The sequence below is a fragment of the Ceratotherium simum genome, chromosome 20 (assembly GCF_057802395.1).
Source record: "Ceratotherium simum simum isolate JZ-2026a chromosome 20, ASM5780239v1, whole genome shotgun sequence".
Taxonomy (NCBI): Eukaryota; Metazoa; Chordata; class Mammalia; order Perissodactyla; family Rhinocerotidae; genus Ceratotherium; species Ceratotherium simum.
In genome coordinates, this window is record NC_141919.1 from 6,941,591 (window position 1) to 6,966,234 (window position 24,644).

Genomic DNA, 24,644 nt, shown 5'->3' on the forward strand with positions numbered 1-24,644 from the left:
GAGTGTGTGAACTAAACCACTATGCCACTGGGCTGTCCCCAAGAATATCTTACCTTTATAGTGCTTTTACTTTTTAAAAAAATGTTTTTTCACTGAGGACAATTCACCCTGAGCTAACATCTGCTGCCAATCTTCCTCTTTTTGTATGTGAGCTGCCACCACATCATGGCCACTGACAGATGAGTGACATAGGTCCATGCCCGGGAACCAAATCCAGGCCGCCAAAGCAGAGTGCACCAAACTTAACCACTAGGCCACCAAGGGTGGCCCCCTATAGTGCTTTTAACGTTTGAATATAATCCTCAAGACAGGTCAGAAACAGGTTTATTTGTCTACAAGAGTTGACTCTAATTTTAATTTTTATATCATGATGTACACAAATAATTTTATGTTGAAAATGTTAATCTGTCCAGTTTAGTAATATTATTGCTGCCCCTCACCCACACCATCCACTACATCACTCCCCTCTCCCAGTGGTCCCCTTCATCCTGCCCAAGGGGTGTGACACTTCTAAGATGGTTCCACAAACAGAGAAACAGGCTTTCTTTGCATCTCGTGGTAACCAGTGCCACCCATGTGCCATCGATGGCTTCTGGAGCAAATTACCACACTCAGCTTATCCTTTAGCACCCTAGAGTCATTGACTGTTAGAAACGCCAGGAAATCTGTGTGCAGTTATAGCTCAAACATACACTTCCCTGCCATCCACCGGGGGGAGAAAAGCTAAGAAAATTAACTCCCCAAGTCTATGCACCCAGTTTGCTGGGTCCTCACCCCCTGCTGAGCCTGGTGGGACCTGGGGACTGTAGCGCGGCCTCAGTGGTTGTGACGACCTGCTCTTGCCCTTTCTTTCACTCAGACCTTCTTGGAGTACACGGATGCTGGGGCTGCCTTCGTCTTTGGGGAGAAATACACAGACCACTTGTTTGCATTTAAGGTAAAGCCAGACCCCTTTTCTACGGAGCCACTTCCTGTTCAGGAACTGCTCAGTCTTTGTGGATGCTCAGATAGAAGCTGACTACCGGAACCCAGGCGTGTACTGCTGGGCTCGCCCCAGGCGCACAGCACATCACTGTCCTTTCTCATGTGCAGTTTTATCTCAAGTCAGTGCATTGCAAACATTTTACTGTGTTACTGTAGCATTAAGGGAAACATCTAGAGGAGTCAGAAATATTCGAATACTTTTGGAGGCTGTAGCATTGTCTGAGATATTTATGAAAATCCATATGGGGCAAAAGTATCTGAGATTTCAGGGAAAAGAACAGTAGGTACCTGGTGATGAATAGGCATATGCCACTAATGGCTTCCAGGTCCAGAATCAGTGACAGCTCTGTCCTCAGGAAACCTTCAGTCCCAGGCCAACCAGGACAACTGGTCACCTACATCAACCTCTGTTCTTCCAGAACCATCCTCATGCTAAACCATTCCCATCTTTCCTTCAGCACAGCCTTTGCCTAGGCAGGCCTGGAGGCTGGGCTTTCTCCCAACTGAAGAGGGATGTTATTTTACAGTGAAAGGCGACCTGGCCCCATGCCAAGGACTAATCAGTTCCCTCCTAGGGCTCCCATATGCTCCAGGAATGTCACTCTCCTCTGGGAAGTCACTACAGATACCTGTCGATGAGTCTGAAAGATGTTTGGCTTTTTCTTCGGCTTTCCTTTTTGGGATGTGTTACTGTTCCTATACTTCTAAGTGGCCGTCTCACTTAAGAGACTCCAAATTTACCTCCAAATTATCCCATTTTAAGTTAGGCCGACATTTAGGCTGAAAATTTTTTAAACTGCTGATTTGAGGCTTTGGTGCTGAGATAACTAAGCCATCTCTGAAAGGTCAAGTGTTTACAAATTGAGAAGGAAATATGCTCATATCATGAATTGAATCCAGAATGGGAAAAAGTAAAGTTACAAAGTGCATAACTTGCTGCTCAGAAGGCACCTGTGTCTTTAGATCCCCCCGCCACCACTCCCTCCAGGGCAGTAGCCTCCATCCTTTCTGCCAAAACAGAATCCCTGTGGGAACAATCCAGAGATGAGCCTTTAACTCCCTGAAGCTTTCAGGAAGGCTCTGCCTGCCCATTAAAGCCAATAAAAGCATGTAAGTGAGTGAGCTGTGAATAATGGCATGAAATGTCTTTTAATATATATTATTCATAGATTTTTCTGAATTGGATCCTGTACAAATCGTCCTCGGTCATTCTGTGCCTCTGGTGGCAGCTTGTCCCTTGCCATTTCTCTGGGGAACAGAGGGGAAGGGGTGTGTGGGGCAGGGGTGGGGAGGGAGACCGCAGCTCTGTGTGGTCTCTGCAGGGTGGAAACTGCTCCCTGTGGACACACGGGCTGCAGTGAAGGCACCAAAGAGCATCAGGAAACTAGGATCCAGGAAAAGACAACCTTTGTCAACAGAGAAGTAAACTAGCTTCCAAAGTTTAATCTCTTCTTAGTGATTCAAAAGTCTATAAGTAAAATAATGGTCATTCTAAAACCTAGGAGTGAAGGCTTACTCTGTGGGAGGCAGTGTGTGTAAGGACCGACCACGCTCTATCTGATCTGTGGAGCCGCTGGAATAAGGATCTGAGGTTGCTCGCACTTAATCCTGACCCAGGTCACTGTGCTAGTAAGTGGTGAAGCTCTTGTCTGTTTAACATCAGAACAGCAAGAACATCTGCAGTGGCCTTCAGTTTGTTGAGCCTAATTATTACAAATTCCCCCAAAACTTTATTCCTTCTCGGAGACACTAAAGGCGGAAAAGCTCATTATAGCAGAGGGAAAAAAATGTCAAGTTTCCTATGAAACATATTCAAGCTTATCCAGAGCAAATTAGAACAAGAGACTGCAGAGGGGGAAGCTGCCTGATGAAAGTGTGGTGTAGCTCCAGAGGAGCTTCCAGTGTTGTTATGACGTTTCAGAGGGAAAAGGAGGTGGAAAGGAGGAGACATGTGAAACCTGCCAATACTCCTGAGGCTGACGTTAGCCCATAATTGTTTTCATCCCCCCCTCCAGTACCTGCCAATGCTGGTTTTCTTCAGCGCTGTCATGTCCATGCTCTTCTACCTCGGACTCATGCAGTGGATCATTAGAAAGGTACGAGACTGGGCTGGGTTGGGTGACAGGTGTAGAGCTGATTATTTCAGGGACAAAGTCCTATTTTAAATAGCTTTTATTCAGGGTTTTCCGAAGTACCTTTCTCTTTGTACCAAGATCCACCTCCCCCAAGTTATTGGATTCAAACCCAAAAATCCTACATGTGTCCCGACAGGGAATTTTATCTCAGGGACTTCTAACAGGGCTTGGACTTGCAACCCACTGGATATCTTCATGAAACCTTAGCAATACTTCTTTAGCCAAAGAATTGACTCCAACAGGTCCGAGACCTGCCGGAGAAAACAGCACTGTTCCTTCACCTTGGCAACCCACCTGGTGCCTTCCACAGAGTCACTGCTTATCCTCAGAAGGTTACAAAAGGGGGCACTCTGGTCTAGAGCTGCTAGAGAGTCAAAGCAAGAAGGGGAAGCTGCTTTTCGCTCCTGCCCCAGCAACTGTCAGTCTACACTCATAGTTTAGATCAGAAGACTATGAAATTTGTAAGCTAGTTTGAATGCACTTGAGAGCAAGGCAGAGCACACAGGGTTTGGGCACAGCCCCAGCCCTTTGAGCCCTGTAAATAAATAAAATGGAGAGAGAAAGAGAGAACCAGAATACTGGCAGAATTTCAGCAAGAGCACCAAGGCCTGTAATTTTCTGATTCTTGATTTAAACATTCAGAATTACTGTGCTCATGTCTAAGGAGAAACAATGCTACAGGAAGTCCTCATCCTGCGGTAGACACCACAGTCTCTGGGTGGAAGGGCCACTGTGGAAGCGGGATGGTAAACCGTGTTAAGTAGAAAAGGCTGGGTGGTTTTTTGTGTGTGTGTGTGTGTGTGTGTGGAAGATCAGCCCTGTGCTAACATCTGCCAATCCTCCTCGTCTTTTGCTGAGGAAGACTGGCCCTGGGCTAACATCGAGCCCATCTTCCTCCACTTTATATGGGATGCCGCCACAGCGTGGCTTGCCAAGCAGTGTGTCAGGGTGCGCCCCTGGGGTTCCGAAGCCGCGAACACCGGGCCGTGGCAGCGGAGCGTGTGCGCTTAACCACTTGCGCCACCAGGCTGGCCCCTTAGCTGCGTGACTGTTAGCAATCATTATAACTTATACACAACATTTCAATAGAAATTCACTTATATAATGTTGAAAGTACATACAGTGACTCAGACTTACCACTCAAATAGGAGGATTTGATTGGCCTCCTCTACAGACTAAGTAAGATATACTCACAGTTAGCACCATTGCTGGCCTGCCAACAATTGTTAAAGGCCTCAGCACTTTCCTCCAAAGATTTTTATCCCTACTTTGAACTTTTGTGTACACAAATAGCTCTTCACTGACTTTGTCCCTTGTCCCTTTTAGGTCGGATGGGTCATGCTGGTTACTATTGGATCATCTCCTATTGAATCTGTAGTTGCTGCTGGCAACATATTTGTTGGACAGGTAAGCTGTAATATCAAAAAACAAAACAGAACAGAACACCTGCTGAAATGGACACTCTTTGCAGGAAGTGGAATAAAAAAATATGATGGTTGTATTGCTTTTAGTGTAGAGGGAAGACTGTCAAAATAAGGACCCCTCAATCTTGACAAAGTCCAGATTCCAGAGAGAGAGAAAAAGAGTGAGAGAGAGAGATCCCTTCCAAGAGTCTCAGTGCACTGATGTGGCATTTGGGTTCTTGAAATTTTATGGAGAGGAAGAAAGATTGAATCATTTTGTCAAAGCATCTTATGCATAGACTCTCAACAAATCTTTTCTGAATTTATTGAATTGCTGAGGTCTCTGGCCCACCCTTCAGAGGCCTGCTGCTTGTTCACTCAAATGGAGTTCACCACTTGTCTCGAGCCTGCCAACATGTAACAGGCAGCCTCACATTCTGTAGTTTAATGCTGTGGCAATGAAAGAGACCAGGAAAGGCTTTCCACCAAGAGCCCTGCAGCTGTATAAATATTTGAGTTTGTTCTTAACTTGTCTGAACTGGTCAACAGTCTGTCTTCGCTGTGCCTGAAGAACAACACTGATGAGCAAAAGCATTTTCACTCCTGATCCTTCACATGGTTAAATGTTCTTTTGCCTGAGGTCCATTTAAGCACAGAAATATGATGCAAAAGGGGTGTCTCTCAAAATAGTGGCATTCCTAAGGGGTAGATAAGTAAGAAATAGTAATAATCATCCTCATCACTCTGGATATGCAGCTTCAGGCAGAATGGAATCACATACCAAGGAAACCACGTGTGAATGCTTGCTAGCATGGCTGCCCAAGGAAATTGGATTTGAATCAAAAATAGTCACCTAGAAGAGCACAAGACCCCAAATCCCAGGCTTACAACTGCTCCAAGCAGGCTGAGCCTTCTTATTGGTCAGCCCAGCTTGCTAACCTGGAGCATAGTCTTTACAGCAGGGCCCATGCTTCCTTCCCTAGGAGTTGAAATTATTATAATTATAGTCATAAAATCTCTCAGGACTAATTAGGGCACCATCTTGAGTTGATTACTCCTACCTGTGGGGTAAGAGGGCTCATGCACTGAATTTCTGTTCAGTCCATAAATTGAGCTCAACACATTCAATCTTACAGAACAATTAGAAATAATGAGGGGAAAATTGTAAAATTGCACACATGCTCAATTTGAAACTTAATATGCTAAATGTACAGCTATTATTTATGAAGAGCTGCACACTGCAGGCTGCCTGCCCACCTTGATGGCACTCAAGCCTTTACAACTACACTCTATCTGATTCCTTTCCACCCAAGGGGAAGAAGAGGTCTCTGATTCTCAATTAGGAAAAGGCCTCTGGGCACCTGTCCTTGTTATTGCTGGTATTTTTTTTATGCTTGTGTCTCTGTTTCCCTGTGGTGTCAGCAAAGAGGTTAAAGGTCTGTTGAGATGAAGCTGGAAGAAGGGAAGTCACAGAGGCTTGGGAACGGCCAGATCTCAAGCCCAGGCCACTGGGCAGAGTTACTTGGCCAATGGTGTTCCAACCTTAGAAAAGTGTCCCCAGCCGCCGTCAGAGTCCAGTCCTAGGCTAAGTGGGGGCCTTATGTGAATTGTCTTTGCAAACTCTGCAGACTTGACACATGATTCTGTATGCACACTGACCTAGAGTTCAAATGACCCAGACATCTAGGGTGTAGGTTCTCAAACTGGAGCATGCATCAGAACCACATGGAAGGCTTGTTCAAACAGGATTGCTGGCCCCACCCCCAGAGTTTCTGATTCTGTAAGTCTGAGAATTTGCATGTCTAAGGAGCTCCAGGTGATGCTGATGGAGCTGGTCTGAGGTCCACTCTTAGAAATACTGCTTTGGAGAATGGAATTTTGAGTAGATTGGCATGCCCTCCTAGGATTTAAAAGGGAACCCTTAATCTGATCACTCTTTGTTTCCAGACAGTGGCTCCACTGCTGGTCCAACCGTATTTACAAGATGCTACCAGGTCTGAACTCCATGCTATCATGACCGCTGGGTTCTCTACCATCGCTGGAAATGTCTTCGGCCTATGCATTTCTTACGGGGTGAGAATGTTTGGGGATCAATTAAGGAAAATACAACCTCTTCTTTCTTTGCTATTGTCATTTCTTTACCATTGCTTCTCCAGATCTACTCCATTGGATAAGGAGGCCCAAAGAGTGTCCCTTTTGCTGTATCATTGGTCACAGTTCGTTGGCATTTGAATGGAGTGTCCCATAGAAGCTTAGGGCTTCACTTTTATATCCCTGCCACCTAAATGTGAATCATATCCAACCGTAGCTGAATGAAATAATATTATGAGGTTACTTGGCTGAAAATATAAATATGTAAAAAAACCTGTTACACTAGTAAAGGCAGTCTAAACCAGAGGTCAGCAAAGTGTGGCCCATGGGCCAATTTTAGATCACTCCCCTTTTCTTGTAACTGAAATTATACTGGAAACCAGCTACTCCTATTCGTTTCTCTCTGGCAGACTTCATGCTGGAGAGTTGAGTAGTTGTGGCCCCAAAAGCCAAAAATGTGTATTCATTGGCCCTTTACAGAAAAAGTTTTCTGACCCCTGGCCTAGAGCAGTGGTTCTCAAACCTTACTGCACATTAGAACCAGCTGGGAGCTTTTAAAATCCCAAATACCCAGGCCCAAACCCCAGAGTAATTAAACCAGAATCTCTTGGGAAGAGACCCAGACATCAATATATTTTTAAAACTCCTGAGATTCCAATGTATAGCCCAGTCTGAGAGCTGGTGGTCTATAGTATAGGGATGGAGAGCCTTGTGCTAACTGGTGCATGTGCCCCCAGCACAGAGTTGACAAGCCACACATAGATGCAACCCCCAGGGGAGAAATGGAATAGCACAGCAACTGTGTGACCCAGGGGACTGGGCGTTCTCACAGGATAGGTGAGTTTCACTCCAGGACTTCATCTGGGCCTCAGAAGCCCATCAGCAGGAAGAGGGAAGAGAAAAGGGTAAAGGAGGCCTCAGGAATAGCAGTGTGACTGGATCCCGGATGATCCACTCTGCCACCACCGTGGGAATGCTACCTGTGAAAATGTGCTGGGGGGATGGGAGTGGGGAGGGTGCTGATTCTGGAATTCTGAAAAGATAGGGAAGAGAATCCAGAAATAAGGGTGTGGGGAGGGAAGGGGAAAGAGTTTCAGTAGACCTTCAGTGAGGAAATGGAAATGGCTTACAGATTAAAGGGACTCTGGATAAAGGAGTATTATGTAAAGGCAAAAACTTTCAGAAGAGCAAAAGGAAAACAGAGAGGAGTGTGTCCATGCCTGCACCCCAGACGTCCCCTATCTACATTGATGATGAATGAAATATGGGCTCTAGGGACTATTTGAACATTCAAAAGGACAACAGAGAGGTGGAGGAATCTTCTTTGAAGGTTCCTACAGCACAGGATTGATTCTCTTCTGCAATGATCAGACTTTGGTTTTGTGCTTCTCCCCAAGGATGTGGTCAATTCACACAGATTCCCCCCTCCTCCCTCTGACTCTCACCGTAATGCCAACTTGGGTGACCGAGCTCTTCCAAGCGTCCAAAGAAAATTGCTTTCTGGCATAGACACAATACCTGCCCTTTTCTTCCCACGTAAGGCTTTTGGGCCGTTCATTCTGAACACAACAGAAAAGCTAAACCTAAGTTGGCCTTCTTTCTCCTAAAATCGCAGATTTCGCCCATCCACTTGCTAACTGCTTCAGTCATGTCAGCGCCCGCGTCATTGGCTGTGGCTAAACTCTTTTGGCCTGAGACAGAAACGTCTGAAATGACCATGGAGAATGCCATGAAAATGGAAATTGGGTGAGTGAGATACATTCACCTAGTTAATGACTATACAAGCTGGGGCAGGGGGCGGGGATGGGGTCCAAATTCAAAATACAGCAAAAAACTGACAAAGAGAGCACAGTGGATTATGGTATTAAAGTGAATTTCATTTCCCACTATTAGACTTCACCCAAATAAATCTTGTCCAACCCTTGAAAACCTCTTTTTTTCATTGAAGTACGGTTGACGTACAGTATTAGTTTCAGGTGTACAACATAGTGATTCAACATTTATATACATTATGAAATGATGACCATGGCAAGTCTAGTAAACATTTCTCACCATAAAGTTATTACCATATTATTGGCTATATTCCTTATGCTGTACACTGCATCCCCATGACTTATTTATTTTAAAACTGGAAGTTTGCACCATTTAATCCCCTTCACCTATTTCACTCAACCGCCTCCCCTCTAGTGACTACCACTTTGCTCTCCATATCTATGAGTTTGTTTCTGTTTTGTTATGTTTATTCATTTTTTAGATCCCACATATAAATGAAATTGTACAGTATTTGTCTTTGTCTGACTTATTTCACTTAGCATAATATCCTCTAGGTCCTTCCACATTGTCACAAATGGCATGATTTCCATTTTGAAATATTTGGAATGGCAGAATAATATTTCATTGTATATATATACCACATCTTCTTTATCCATTCATCTATCAATGGGCACTTAGGTTGCTTCCATATCTTGGCTATTGTAACTAATTCTACAATGATCACAGGGGTGCAAATATCTTTTTGAATTAGTGGTTTCATTTTCTTTGAATGAACACCCAGAAGTAGAATTGCTGGATTGTATGGCAGTTCTATTTTTAATTTTTTGAGGAATCTCCATATTATTTTCCATAGTCTGCACCAATTTACATTCCCAGCAACAGTGTACGAGAGTTCCCTTTTCTTCACATCCTCACAAACACTTACTTCTTGTCTTTTTGATAATAGCCATTCTGACAGGTGTGAGGTGATAACTCATTGTAGTTTTGATTTGCATTTCCCTGACATTAGTGATGTTGAGCGTCTTTTCACGTGTCTGTTCAACATCTGTATGTCTTTTTTGGAAAAATGTCTATTCATGTCCTCTGCCCATTTTTAAACTGGATTTTTTGTTTGTATTCTATTAAGTTGTATGAGTTCTTTATATATTTGGGATGTTAACCCCTTATTGTATATATCATTTGCAAATATCTTCTCCCATTCAGTAGGTTGCCTTTTCGTTTTGTTGATGATTTCCTTCTCTGCGCAAAAGCTTTTTAGTTTGATGTAATTCCATTTGTTTATTTTTGCTTTTGTTGCCTTTGCCTGAGGAGACAGATCCATAAAAATATTGCTAAGACCAATGTCTAAGAGCTGACTGCCTATGTTTTCTTCTAGGAGTTTTATGGTTTCAGGTCTCACATTCATGTCTTTAATCCATTTTAAATTTATTTTTGTATATGATGTAAGTGTCTTCATTTCATTCTTTTGCATGTAGCTGTCTAGTTCTCCCAGCACCATTTGTTGAAGAGATTGTCTTTTCCCCATTGTATATTCTTGCCTCCTTTGTCATAGATTAATTGACCATACAAGCAGGGGTTTATTTCTGGGCTCTCTATTCTGTTCCATTGATCTCTGTGTCTGTTTTTGTGCCAGTACCATATTGTTTTGATCACTACAGATTTGTAGTACAGTTTGAAATCAGGGAGTGTGATGCCTCCAGCTTTGTTCTTCTTTCTCAAAATTGCTTTGGATGAAAACCTTTCTAAATACTTGAAGTCATTACATTTCCTTGACTTCAATGTAGATATTTTATTTTCAATATAGTGTAGTGTTCATTTAGCCTTGATTTAACACTTTTCCAAACTGTAGGATGACCATTTCTGGAATTGTCTTATATAATAGGGAAAGAAGCTGTGATATAGGTATCCTTAACCCCTCTTTGGTTCATTTTCTTTTGCCCTGTGCGAAAGAGAGAAAAAAAGGTTGAAAGGACTAAGGGATTTAGGATGTTTAGAAGTATTTCATTAAATAACAGAATCCATCAACCAACATGTTTCTGAGATTCATCCCTTGTTTGTATGGAGGTAAAGTCATAACCATGAATGAAAAAGCAAGTTGTTAAAGACTGTATATATGGAATATGTGTGATTCCAGTTATAAAGTTAGCAAATGTGTAAACCTACATAACATATTATTTAGGGATGCAGACATATGGGGAAATTAAAAAGAAAGGGAATGATAAGCAACTTAGGGGGCCAGGTACCTCTGAGATGAGAGAGAAGAGGATGAGATTAAGGAAGGGCATGAGGCAGGGGACTCTAAGGTGAGGGTTATATTCCATTTCTTAGGTGATGGATATTCAGGCCTTCCTTGAATTATCAATTCTTATACCATGAATATTTTATAAATATTCTCTGATAGCCACCATTACATATAATTTTTGAAACCTATAGTGTATCTTTTACCAATTTTTAATTACAAATGCCCCCAAATTAAATGAGTAGTATAACAGACACCCGTATGCCCTTCACCTACACTCAGCAATTATAAACCCTGTCATGATTTCATGGAATTCAGGTGAGTATTTTGACCAAGGCATGGACCTCTCTATACGAATGAGCTCTGTTTATACCATTTCTTCACCTGTGAGGTCCATCCGCTGACAATTCCTTGGTAATTCTGCTATTGCTATTTTTTGATAAAGTGATTCGAGGAATCTCCTAGAAGCCGCATCACAGGGAGCATCCTCTTCCATCTCCCTGGTAGCACACATCGCTGTGAATCTGATTGCCTTCCTGGCCCTGTTGTCTTTTGCGGATGCAGCCCTGTCCTGGTTTGGAAACATGTTTGATTACCCACAACTGAGTTTCGAGGTATAATTCTATTATGTTTCTCCTCCATTTTGTTTCTGCCTATCTTTGTTTAAAAATAAAATGGGTTTGTGAATTGCCTTCCCTAACTTCCTCTAGTGCACCCTTACACAATGCACGAGACCATCATGTACCCCCATCTTCCCACCTTCTTTCTCTGTCTCCTGTCACCCTTCTTCCCCCAACAATCATTCTCTCCATCCTGAGAATCCAGGTTACTTCAAATGACCCGATTCTAACCTTGACTCCTAATGGATAAAGATGGACAAGGGCATGTGAAGGGATTTCTGTGCCTACAGGAGACACAGAGGGGGTGGGAACAATCTTGTCATGAGGTTGAGGGAGAAGAATGGGAGCAAATCACTACTCTAATAAAGTGTCTATTTTTGGTTTTTGTAGATAATATGCTCCTACATCTTCATGCCCTTTTCCTTCATGATGGGAGTGGACTGGCAAGACAGCTTCATGGTTGCCAAACTCATAGGTTATAAGATATTCTTCACTGAAATTGTGGCCTATGAGCGCCTCTCAAAAATGGTGTATTTAAGGGAAGAGGCTGGACCCAAATTTGTGAATGGTGTGCAGCAGTATATATCGGTGAGTAAACATTTTGATTTTCAGTGTACTTCTTTATCACAGATGTACACTCATCAAATAGTTACTGGTGCCTCTGTGTGTCAGACCAGGCACCTGGGATATGTCAAAGAATAAAACAGACACCAAATCCCAGAGCTCACGTAGCTCATAATGATCATAGCGCCTCATAATTTTCAGTGATGTTGAATTAATCATTTTGTGTTTGTGTGTGTGTGTGGATCCTTACCACAGTGCTAATCCTTACCACTGTGATCATTTACTGCTGAGTGCCATGGATCCAAACCCAGAGTCATATGAGCTGGAATCAATCCATCAACAAACATTTATGAATGCCTTCTGCGTGCAATGTACCTAGGTACTGAGGCCACAGCATTGAACAAGTGACGAGGCCTCTGCCCTCATGGGACTCATAGTCCAATGATCATGAAGGGCTCTTCCTTTCAGCTTAAGGAATTCTATGAACTCTGGGAAACTGCCTAAATGCAACATAGTGCCTGGACATCCCAAAGAGGTAGTGAGACACAATCGCTGCGCCCCGAGTAGATGAGGGAAGAGAAGGAGCTCAGGGTCTCTGGTCTGAACCTTTGAGACAAGCACCCCATAACTATGTCAGGACTTCAGGTCAATAGCCTGCAAGGAGATGCTCATGTCTGCTTGGACTTGGCCTTGGATGGGATAAGGGAACTCAGGTGAGGCTATTACTTAGGCCATGTTTGCAGCTGAGTCTCCAACTTTTATTTTCCTAAAGAACAGAATTGTCACACGTGGAAACTCTTAGGGAAATGCTGAACATTTCTGACCACCACCATTACTCATTGAAACAATCCCTTTGGAATTAATGCCTTAGACACATATTAGGCTTTAAAAGGACAGGGGAGGGGAAGCATGCTGCCCAAGCTTCTAATTGAGACTGCCCAACTGAACAGCCCACCACTCTCCCAGCCTCCCAAGACCAAACATGCAAATTTACTCCCACGTATTGCACAGAATAACATCATACTCCAGGAAAGTGCTGATTTGTGTGTTATTGTCAGGGGCATTTGGCCCACACCTCTCATATGAACAGTGGCTCTGTAGCTCTCCTGTTCCTCCAATGTTCATTCTTCAGCTGACCACGCAGGGGGCTTGGCCAAACGTCCTCCTTGTCTGGATGCCACCACAAACCAGCTTCCCTGCCAAAAGGAAACAATAGGCTAAATTAAGTGAGATGTCTTTCATCCCCAACTGCCAGTTGCCAGGAGAAAATAGTTTTGTTAATGAGCAAAGCAAGCTCACAGTTCTGGCAGTGCTGAGCAGGTTTGTGAGCAGGTTATTAAGAGGATAGAGACAGGACAGTGGAGCTAATTCGGGTTGGGGGCGAGCCCAACTAGGCGCAGGAGCTCAGAGGATGTTTAGGAATATGAGCTTAATGGCTTCTGTTATTGTTGAGTCTCAATGGGAAAAGCATTTTGTTTTTCCCAATTTCTCATCTAATCAACAAAATCGGGATGAGTTCCTGCAATTTCTGTTTACCACCAGGAATAGGTGGGGGTGTCCCAACAGTCTCCTGGAAAAGGTACCACATGACTGTAGTGTAAGATCTGGGTCCATGAGGCAAAAACCCAGTGTTACCCATTGAATTATGCCCACTGCTGACCTCCATCTAAGGTAAGAGGTCAGAAGGTGTATGTGGCACTTGATTACTCCAGTTTTTCTTTCTTAAAAGATAATAGTTCGCATGTTTTTTTCCTTGTTTGTTTACATGTAATACATTTCATGGTGCAGAATTCAAAAGGTACAAAAAGGAGTAGAGGGAAAAGTGAGTCACCCTCCCTATTTCCCTGCGACTTGCCTCCTCTCCCTGTACCATATTATGCTCACTGTTCTTAGCCTTGTTCCTTGCCCTTGATAAGATATCGTGAATGCCTTTCCCCCAGTGTCTGTAACATAGTATTCTATTGTATGGGCACACCATAATTTATTGTAACCAGTGCCTCGCTGATGAACACTCTTACCAGTATTTTACTGTTGGAGGTACTACAATGCCTGTCCTTGTACATATGGCATCTTTTCTCATGGGCAAGGAGAGCTGTAGGATGTCTTATTAATTTCCTAGTGCAGTTCTTTCCATCACGTAATCTTGCACATTTATGGGCAAAGACAAAGGGGAATCATCCCAGCCTCCTTTTCCTCTTATTATAAAACCCTGCGTGGCCACATCTGTGTGCCCTCCTCCACAGATGCCCAGAAAGGAGAAAGAGGAGTCTCTAGTGCTTTATGCCATCTCCCCACCATGGTCTCTTAATAAGCTTGCCTGTTTTTGAAGCAAATAGAACTAAATGAAAAGCACTAGACAGAGCAGGGGATGAGGATGAGCTTTTTCAGAAACAGTGGACTGCTCAAATACTTGAAATATTTCTTCCCTGTCTGCTACATGCACGCTGAATGAAAACATCAACAAAGGAGCTCTCAGAAACCATGAAAGCTCTCAGAAGATGGGCCTTATCAAGAAAAACTTACCAGGACCACTTGAGTCTTGAGTGTGAGCTTTAAAACGTCCAGTTAGTGAAAGAAAAGGCACCACCAGTATTGAATGTAGCATTGGCCTGGTTTGTTCTTTGAAGCAAATCATAGGTTTTTCAGGATTTGGGGGAAAAAAAATTACTGCCTCAATTGTGTGGATGCTTTTGCCAGATTGGCTGTGCCTCTGGTGAACAGTGAAGTGCAGTGGATCTTCCAGGCCTCCTGTAGTCAGTCCCTCAACCTGAGAAAGAACTGTCTGGCCTGAGCAGCACCTCTTGAGTTCAGAATAGAGGTAGAGGGCCACGCTCACACTTCGACGAATTCACTTTCCATCTTCTCATGGCCCTGTGAGAGCACAGTCCATTCTCCCACTTCCAAGCGGGCACCTAACATTCCTATGGGAGGGTCAGAGCTGAGGAACAAAGAAAGGCAAACGCACACCACGGCCAGACTGAAAGGGCTCCTGTGATTTCTGTAGCTTTCTTTTTCCTAATGTAATTCCTTTTATATTATATCATTTTTATTGAAGCATAATTTACATACAAAAAAGGCCCATTTTTGGTGTATATGTGAGTTTTGACAAATGTGTCACCTGTGTAAGCATGACAACAATCAAGATATAGAACATTTCCATCACACCTAGAAAATCTTTCTCATGGCCAGTTGTAGTCAACAGCCCCCCACCCCCACTCTGACCCCCACCCAGGCAGCCAATGATCTTTCTTTCATGATAGATTACTTTTTCTTATTCTAGAATTTCTAGTTCTAGAGTCTAGTAAATGGATTCACTTAGCATTCATGTTCTTGCATGTAGTAGTATTCTATTTTATGGAAATCCAGAATTTGTTTACCCATTTGCCTGTTGAAGGACATGTGGGTTGTTTCCAACTTGGGACTATTAGGAATAAAGCTTCTATAAATATTCATGTACAGTCCTCTTGGGGGCATATATGTTTATTTCTCCTGGGAAAATTCCTAGGAGTAGGATTGCCTGGTCCTACAGGCAGGGGATGTTAACTTGATAAGAAACTGTCAAGTGTGTTTGTATTTTACAAACGGGCTGAGTCAGTTTACATTCTCACCAACAATGTACAAGAGTTCTAGTTGCTCCACGTCCTCACCCACACTTAGTGTTGTCCATGTTTTTAGCCCTTTTAGTGGATGTGTAGTGATATCTCATTGTGTTAACTTGCATTTCCCCAGTGACCAGCACTGTCGAACATCTTCTCGTGTGCTTATTGGCCATTTTCATGTCTTTTGTGAAATCCCTTTATTCATTTATTAGGTGCTTGTCTTCTTATTATTGAGTTATAACAGTTCCTTACACTTTCTGAATAAGTCCTTTGTCAAATAAATGTAATGTGACTATTTTCTGGGACCAATTTTGTGTCTTCAGCAGCTGGTCCTGTGCCTGGCACATTATAGCAGGCTGCCAGGTCACATTGAATAGTAAAAGTTCTCATTCAGCAGAAAGTAACATTTGTAGAGGCCAAGACTACCAATTCCACTGCCTTTGTAGAGAGTCTCTGAATCCACACAGCCCCTTTCTCTCCACCGAAATTCAAGGGGAGATGGAAAAAAGAGTCTAGGAAGCAACAGGTGTTTGACACCATGCACTGTACACTTATTTGGCAGTATCAATCCCCTAGTCAGAATAGGAAGCCTGGTTAAGACATAAGATTTACTAAGCTGAGTCACACCTTGTATGCATCTGTGTGTTTATGCTTATTTACAGATTCGTTCTGAGACAATTGCCACTTACGCTCTCTGTGACTTTGCCAATATCGTTTCCCTAGGAATAGTGATCGGCGCACTCAGTAAGTGAAAAGAATATTCTTCAACAACAGATGTGATGTAAACATGCTTCAGATCTCCACGTTGCTCTGTGACATTATTCATGTCAGGAAAAGAAGGCCCTGCAATAGCAATAAATCCTTTGGGGTCTATTTTTTATCCTTTTCTGCAATATAGTTTCCCTATGTAGACCCAAGCTAACATCAGGAAGAATTTGCCCAAGTGTACAGGTGCTTCTCCAGCCAGGGGTGACACATAGGTTCCATTTTGCATGCCAGTTCCAATATATGTATAATGGCCACCTGGAGAAGGATTCTGAGGTCCAGTGGAAGTGGGAAAATGCTGTGATTTGTTGGTGATGTCTGTCATGGGCACAGAAGTGGATGGTTACAGATGAGTTGCAGATGTTTGGGATCCTCCCTTGTGATGCATTTGCCTTGCCCAGCCCTCAACATGCTGTGTGAGCCCTTTGGATGAAACTTAGGACTTGTTTCTTCTGTAGAGAATGGAAGCCTCTGGGCCTTTCAGTGTGGACAAACTTCTTTTCCTTCCACACCAGAGAACTTCTCTGGATGTGGAGCTCATTACTAACCTCTTGAATCTTGAATTTCCCAGCTAAGTTTTAAGAAAAGGAAAAGTCAGCTGATCTGAGACTCCAGCCCCAGAACAATTCTCAGAGGCTGGGAATTTGGAATCTAATCAATAAGCCTCCACATTAACCTCTCTTACTTGCTTCCACGTATCCCAGCACCCATGGCTCCTTCCAGAAAGCATGACATCGCCTCAGGGGCAGTGAGAGCTCTGATTGCAGGGACCATCGCCAGCTTCATGACAGCCTGCATCGCAGGTACTGCTTCCGGTCTTTGTGTCCTGTCTCCCTGTGCCTGCAGCTTTCAGGGGGGCAGTGCCTCCAACCCGCATATCCAGCATGTGCTGTGCAGAGAGCTGAGAGGCAGAGCCGCGGTTAAGTATATTGTGAAGTGAAATGTGTGGAGCGTGGTGGAGAAGCTAAGAACAGAAGGAGAGTTCAGTGACTTCGTTAGTTAATAAAATCAGTGGCCCTCTGTTCCACTTCTAGGCATACTCTCCAGCACTCCTGTAGACACCAACTGCCATCACATTCTAGAGAATGCCTTCAGCTCCAGCTCACCTAAAAACACAACTGATGTAGTGTCTTGTTGCCAGAGTCTATTGAGCAGGTATTGTGTTCTTGATTATAACTTCTTTCTATCAGTTATTAATTAAAAATTAGACCTAAAGACCCCTTCCACTTGTTTTTATAACTTCATAACTCTTACTTTATTTAAATATAAGAACGTGTATGGCAATTCTAACCACCTTTCATTTTGACTTTTCTCAGCTAAGACTAGGAACCATAACTATCTAGTGCCGCTCAAGCATTTCATATGCCCCCACTGTGTATTATGCACTTGGTATGAATTAATTCACTCACTTACACCTTGCAAACACTGTGTAAGTTAGGCACTGTTGCTTTTTTAAGCATTGTGTAAAACCAGGACTTGGGGAGGCTGTGTCACTGACCCAAGCGAACTGAGTGCAAGCACAATCAAGATAGAAAGACCCAAGAAAATTTGGGTCTTTCTGCCCACAGAGCCCATCCCCTTAACTAGTACTGTAGTATTTTAGTACTGGTTACTAGGTGCTGCCTCCCTTTCAAGGACATCAAGCAATGCAGGCAACGTGGTGATGGTGAGGGGCTGTGCTGCATGAGGGGCTGCCAGTGACCCATACCAGCCACCCCCACCCTGTACAGTTTCTATCTGCAAAATCACTATCCCCACCCCATCTGCCCTTCTTAACGTGCAAGTGTTTTATGAGGATTAATTCTACCCCTTCTTTGTTTATTCGAGAGGAAATAGGGGGAGTCCTTGAGGCCAAACAGGATTTGAGAGTCAAAACTAATTCTTTGGTACTTCTGTCCTTAACCCACCCTAACCTGAACGTGAGGGGGGATATCATCTCCCAGTCCTATTCTATTTTTAATGTGTCATCTTCTGCGCATCTACTGTTTCCATCTTCTAAGGCTCAGCTAACTGTTTGATTCCACTTTCTACCAGCACTGTTGCCAAGGGTCCCGGGGAGGTCATCCCAGGAGAGGACCACAGCCTGTATTCTTTGAAGAACTGCTGTGAATTGTTGATTTCACCAGCATTGAACTGCAGTTGGATCCCTAATTAATTTTGAGTTCAGCCAGTTCTCCAACAGAACTCTAAGTACAGACACTGAACCTTCTGTTTTGGTGAGAAAAAGAAAAACTATTCTCCACAGATTGATACTTCCACCATGGAATCAGCTTTAACTGGAAAGAAGAAAATCAGGAATGAACGCTTCAGATCTAGAGCATCTTCCTCCTCTCCTCACCCCCTTCCCCACTGAGAACTACTATGGTGTCCCAAAATGAGGTGGTATCTCCAGTTCCAAAAATGTTTTCTGACCTTAGAATTTCAGAACATTTAACCAGAACACAAGTATAAATGATGGCTCACAACAACTGGGCTATGACTCAGCTGTACTCAGTGTGAGTCTCTAAGTAGTCCAGAGTGACTTGTTTTAAAAATGGCTCAGGTGCATTCACCCTGGCTGACCTGAAATAACCTCAACTTGAATCTCACATGGAGGAGGACCAATCACATATCACCCACTCATTCCCTGCCCTGAGGAAGTCCTGCAGAAATCAGGAGCCCTTCAGGAGAGCACCTAGACCATTCCAAAGCTAGGTTTTAAGTCCTTTGTGCTTAGTTTACCAGTCAGCTTAAGCTGAAGTATGCTGCAGTAACAAAAAATTCAAAAATCTTGGAGGCTTACAAGTTTATTTTTCACTCATATTATGTGTTTACTGAGGGTCAATTTTGGCCATACTCCATTTGTCTTCATTTCCAAGCTAAAGGGCCAGTCCTGATGTGGGGCACATTGGTCTTATGGGAGAAGGAAAAGAAAGGTGGGGACCACACGATGGCTCTTAAAACTTCTGCTTGCAAGTGACACCCTTCACTTCCACTACACTCTGTTATCCAAAGCTAGTCATGTGACAAGGGTGAGTCAATGGCCATAGATGATTTATGTTGTCAGAGGGATAGTGAATGTTTTGAAGAAATAATATGATATGCCACATGAGTACATAATATCCATATCTCCCTTCAAGAAGTCAGCCTGTTATAGGGCATAACTGTAAGCCTATTCGTGTGCAAATTTGGTTATGTTCCTGGTGACAAGACTGGAAAATGGTGCAACTCTTTAGTCAAAAAATCACATAAGGACCATTTGAAGAATAAAATAAGTCCTGGTTGAGATCTGAAAACCTTCCATTGATACTTCCAGAAGAGCATCAGCATCAAACTTCCTTAATGGATATCAAACAAAGACCTTAATGGGTTCTGAGACTTAATGTGTCTCAGAAGAAAATTCTAGACACTATGGTGGGGTGCTCTTTAATGAAACGCTCATCATCAATACCCTTAAAAGCGTAAAGACCGGATTTTGTGAGAAAACACAAACAGTAATGACTGGATTAAGAGGTGATTCATACAAAAGAAAGCATGTGAAAAAGGTTTTGGAATAACTTAAGTAATTTATATGTGTTTGTTTTTGTTCATGCACAAGAGTAATTTTTTTAAATCCATGTGTGAATAGTTGATTTTTTTTTTTTTTGATGATGGTAGTGGTGAAGGAGGGAGCTAAATGCCCAAAGAACTCTTAATCTCTGAAGTACAATATACTAGGATATTTCTAATTATTGATCATTTGTATCAAATTTTTCTTGGAACTCAATGTGTCCTTTCAGTATTTAGACTTTATTTTAGGAAAATATATTCACATGTCTTTTCCCTTTGTTCTCAGTGTTCTGGTATCAGCCTTCATAAAAGCCTATGGCATAGTGTGTCAGGGATGCCAATTCATATATTGGTTCTCCTTTGTCTGCTATTGCTATTATTTTTCTAACTCTTTTTTTTCTCCTTTTAATTCTTTGCATTTTTCTATTTCGTTTTATTCCTAAGAGTCTTTTTCTGAGAGAATCTCTTTGCTGTTTCTAGTGTGCCTCTCTGGCCAACTAATTTTCAAATTCTGTCTGTTGCCATTACTATTCCTTGGATGTTTGTAACTCTTCTCTGAGTTCTTTTGTTTTTATTTCAAGGGAAACTTAATTGCTGCCCTTCTTTTACTATTTTCTTCTTTGTCATTAAAAAGTAATATCCATTTGTAAAAAAAGGTGATATTACACACACACACATATCTTTCTCCCTACCTTGTTCACCTCAGCTCTCTTTCTAGTACCACACAGCACTGAGATTATTGTTAATTAGCACATGCACCTTTCTCCAAACGTATATAAGAATGTTGGGAATTTTTTGTTTCTACAAAAATAGAATGAGCCTCTTTACATATCACCTTCAACTTCTTTTCATTTGGCAGTACACTTTGGAAAGTCCTACAGGTCCTTATATATACTTCCAGCTCTATCCTTCTCTTCCTCTGTGTGTGTGTGTGTGTGTGTGTGTGTGTACAATTCTACATAAATGAGGTACTATACATGCTGGGGATGGGAGAGAGTTAGACATTTTATTTTCTTTCTACTTGCTTCCCTCTTCCTCTCTCCTGCCCCTGGCCCACCACACACAAGTAAGCCAGGTTAAATAACTTGATGGTTTTTAACATCACTGTAATTTTTTTCTGTACTTTTTCATGTTCAAGTCTTATTTTACAAACGTATCCTTCTATTGATGATTGGGATGGTAATTTTGCAATATAGATCTTCCTCTACTTACAATGGGGTTACTTCCTTATATACCCATCGTAAGTTGAAAATATTGTAAGTGAAAAATGCATTTAATACAGCTAACCTACTAAACATTATCACCGGCCAGCCTACCTTAAACATGCTCAGAACACTTACATTAGCCTACAGCTAGGAAAAATCATCTAATATAAAGCCTATTTTATAATAAAGAGTTGAATATCTCATGTAATTTGTTGAATACTGTTCTGAAAGTGAAAAAAAGAATGGTTTCTGGGTACAGAACAGTTTAAGTGTATCAGTTGTTTGCCCTCATGATCGCCAGCAAACTCGATTCTTTTCAAAGGTTTCATAATAGCCCCTGAGGTATTATGTGTATGTATGAGACATTCCTCTATGGACAAGCATTCACTTTGTTTCCAGTTTGTTTTTGTTTTGTTTTTTGGCTACTTTGAACAGTGTTTGCCCGTTTACTTTACATACTGCTGTTTTATTTTCTTTAGCAGTGCTGTCTGAATGAAATACAGTGCAAGTTGCATGTAATTTAAAATTTTCTAGTAGCCATATTAAAAACGTACAAACTGGTAAAGTTAATTTTAACAATATATTTAACCCAATATATCCGAGATATTATTTCAATGAGATATTTTACATTTTATTTATTTAGTCTTTAAAATCTAACGTATATTTTATACTTAGAGCATATCTTGAGACACTAAGTTTTCATTGGCAATACTTGATCTGTACTCAGATTTCATAAAATTTACAAGTTGAAAAGTAAATTTACATACCCAGGTTGTTCCAAACACACTTAAAAGTTTTCCAATGGAAACTTCCATTTCCAACTGAAATGAGTATCATGTTTAAATTAAAATTTTAGGTCCTCAGTTCCATATATGAAACAGTTCCATATTTCAAGTTTTAGTGGCTACCATATTGGATAGTGAAATTCTATAGTATGATTTCCTAGGTGAAGTATGTGTATATATTTGGTATTAATATATGTAGCCAGATTGCTTCTTAGAAAAATATGTTCTCTTAATTTTCATCTGCTTTGTGGTATAAACTTTCTGATGTGTTTTCTTCATCCACCTCTGTATGTGTGATATTCTTAGTGCAACATGTACACGTAATTCCCACGCTGATTTCTTTTTTTAATATTGTCCATCCTTGAACTGAGGAGGGGGTTACTATTCCTGAGAAAAGACAGTAAGGGCAAGGACCAGGTAAATGAGCTGGTGAGCACTGTGGGCTTGTTGCCTCCAAAACCTTCTCAATCCCCTGTGAATGTGCTGAGTGGCTCTGGGCTGGCTAGAAGTGTCCCTCCTCCCAGCGAAACCACTTGATGGAGGTTTTTGGTGCGTGGTGATGTCTTCACTCTTCTTTAGCCGACAGAGAAGGTGGAGGGCTGTTTGATCCCCACAGTTTATCCTCCATCCCCCCACCCATAGTCTTCTAGGACGGCAAAGATGGGATGTCCATGTGTTTCCTGTGTGTTTGCTCGGTTGTCTGAGGTCACTGAGGGCTGACAGCATGTTGCCATCTGTCTATGCACCCTAACCATGTTTCAAGCCAGGGCTGTGATGTCTATTTTGAAGAATTCTGTACCAAGCCAGAAACTATGGTTGTAAACAAATTCTCTCATCCTGCAGAGGCCTTAGGGTCTCAGCCAAGAATAGATTGGAATCATGGGATATGGAGAATTTTCTTTGATTTTTTTTCCATTGGTAAAATCAGCACATCTACACAGTTAGACCTGAGTGAGAAGGTCTCTGTTAAGTACAGAGATTACTAACAAGCATTCAGTTTGCAAATGCTTCCAATTAATTACTTTATATTTCTGTAGTTTAATTAGCCTGGTAGGCCACTGTGAAGAGTTTAAGACGTGCACTTGCCCAGTGAGGCTGACTTCCAATTACAGAATGGTTCCAAAATCAGGTATGCGAATAAGGGAGGTGTTGAAGGACACAGTGTGCCAGGAAGGATTAAACTCCCCTGAGTGTACTGGAGCAGGGGAAGGGGTGACAATCCTTCACATTAAAACAGGCGGGAGCCCAGAACCTAAGGAAGAAATGTCTGGTACAGGGGCACCATATGGTGGTAATGAACCATATGGTCCTGAGAAAAGCTACTTTTTACAACTGTTACTTAATAAAAAAAATTTAATTACTTTGTTTTAAACTAAAGGAAGAAGAAAAGTATACACTCACCCATTATTTCTCTGGCTCTAAAGACAGCACAAGCATATGATAATAATTATACTTTACATTACAAAGGCAATGTGACTGCCCCTGGATGTAGAGTGAGTGCTTTCAACCCTGGTCATTAGTGGGCTACTTGGCAATTTCATTTCAAGAGACTCTAGAAAGTAAACAAAGAATCTGCACCAAGCCAGCCCTCTTACCCATTATGCCTTTTGCAAAATGTGAAGACAGTGACTGATATCAGAGATCAGCCTGTAGCCAAAGAACAGAGAAAAGCACTCAAAGGACAACCTTGAAATTGGGTCCTCTGGCAACTGACAAGCAACCCCTTTACCATGAGAAACTAGGGTTAGGGAAAAATGTTAACATGTAGAATCATCCCTACATCATCCATTCACTGGGCATGCTTCTGGTAATATTCAAGAAATAAGAGGATGGGGCCGGCCCCATGGCTTAGCGGTTAAGTGCGCGCGCTCCGCTGCTGGCGGCCCGGGTTCGGATCCCGGGCGCACACCGATGCACCGCTTCTCCAGCCATGCTGAGGCCGCGTCCCACATACAGCAACTAGAAGGATGTGCAGCGATGACATACAACTATCTACTGGGGCTTGGGGGGGAAAATAAATAAATAAATAAAAATTATTAAAAAAAAAAAAAATAAGACGATGGTAGAACCCGAGGTCATTCAGAAATGCTTCAACTCCTCTCACCCCCAGCCATGTAGAGCCACCAAACCCATGGGTAAAAGCAGAGCTAAGTCAGTATTCCCTGGTCTACTCTAAATCCCTCCAGGTGCAGAGTGCCTGCCTCATTCCATAGTTGTTTGTCCATATGTCTGTCAGACCACTAGCCTACTAATTCCTATGTATCTCCAATATCTAGAATCTGGCATCCAGTAGACATTCGGCAAATGTTTGTTCAATGAATGAATGAGTGAATACTGCAAAATGGCCAGCCTTCATATAAGCAGGAACAGTTACTTGGTTCACTTTTAAAAACTTTTTAAAAATGTCATCTAAAATGCATACTCATAATAAAAATTGCAAATGATATGCAAATGTATAATTGAGAAATTGGAAATTTCCTACCTCCTCAATCTCATTCCCCATAGTTGGCCACAGTTAACACTTTGGTGTACTATTATTTTTTCTCTACATATTATAAACAATACAATGAGTTACCACTATCAAACTGGAGTGAATGAATCTTCTTTTAAGCCCAATGCCTCAACCACTTTCACCTTGCATTTCTTGGCAACCTCAGGCACATGATTTTGCTTGGCTTACAACACTAACTGTGTCATACGATGATCAGCAAACACAGTTCAGGAGACTGGCTTTCCTGATCATCTACAAAGCCAGCCTGCAATTCAGTAGTATTGTCTACACTGAAGCAAAATGGAATCATTAAAAGCATCCCAATACTCAACATAAATAGGTGTATTTTAAATAACCAGATTCTTTCTGCTTATATGAGCAATTGTTCTTCTATCACATTTGGAGAAGCTCTTAATAGGAAATGAAAAACAACAAGCTGGTTGCTCCTTCTGGCAGGTGTGG

The 24,644-nt window shown here is 42.1% G+C and overlaps 1 protein-coding gene across 1 annotated transcript in view; it reads left to right on the forward strand.

Annotated features, from left to right (window-relative positions):
- LOC101398395 (solute carrier family 28 member 3-like) overlaps window positions 1-18,418 on the forward strand; it is a 95,154-nt gene extending 76,736 nt beyond the window's left edge. Inside the window, exons 8-18 of the mRNA XM_087444848.1 lie at window positions 860-937; window positions 3,000-3,080; window positions 4,446-4,526; window positions 6,470-6,595; window positions 8,229-8,359; window positions 11,071-11,239; window positions 11,636-11,833; window positions 16,071-16,152; window positions 16,878-16,976; window positions 17,208-17,328; window positions 18,208-18,418. Of these exons, the coding sequence (XP_087300974.1) occupies window positions 860-937; window positions 3,000-3,080; window positions 4,446-4,526; window positions 6,470-6,595; window positions 8,229-8,359; window positions 11,071-11,239; window positions 11,636-11,833; window positions 16,071-16,152; window positions 16,878-16,976; window positions 17,208-17,328; window positions 18,208-18,328 (1,287 nt within the window). The 3' untranslated portion in view covers window positions 18,329-18,418. The remainder of the gene's footprint in view (window positions 1-859; window positions 938-2,999; window positions 3,081-4,445; window positions 4,527-6,469; window positions 6,596-8,228; window positions 8,360-11,070; window positions 11,240-11,635; window positions 11,834-16,070; window positions 16,153-16,877; window positions 16,977-17,207; window positions 17,329-18,207) is intronic.
- The last annotated feature ends 6,226 nt before the right edge of the window (window positions 18,419-24,644 follow it).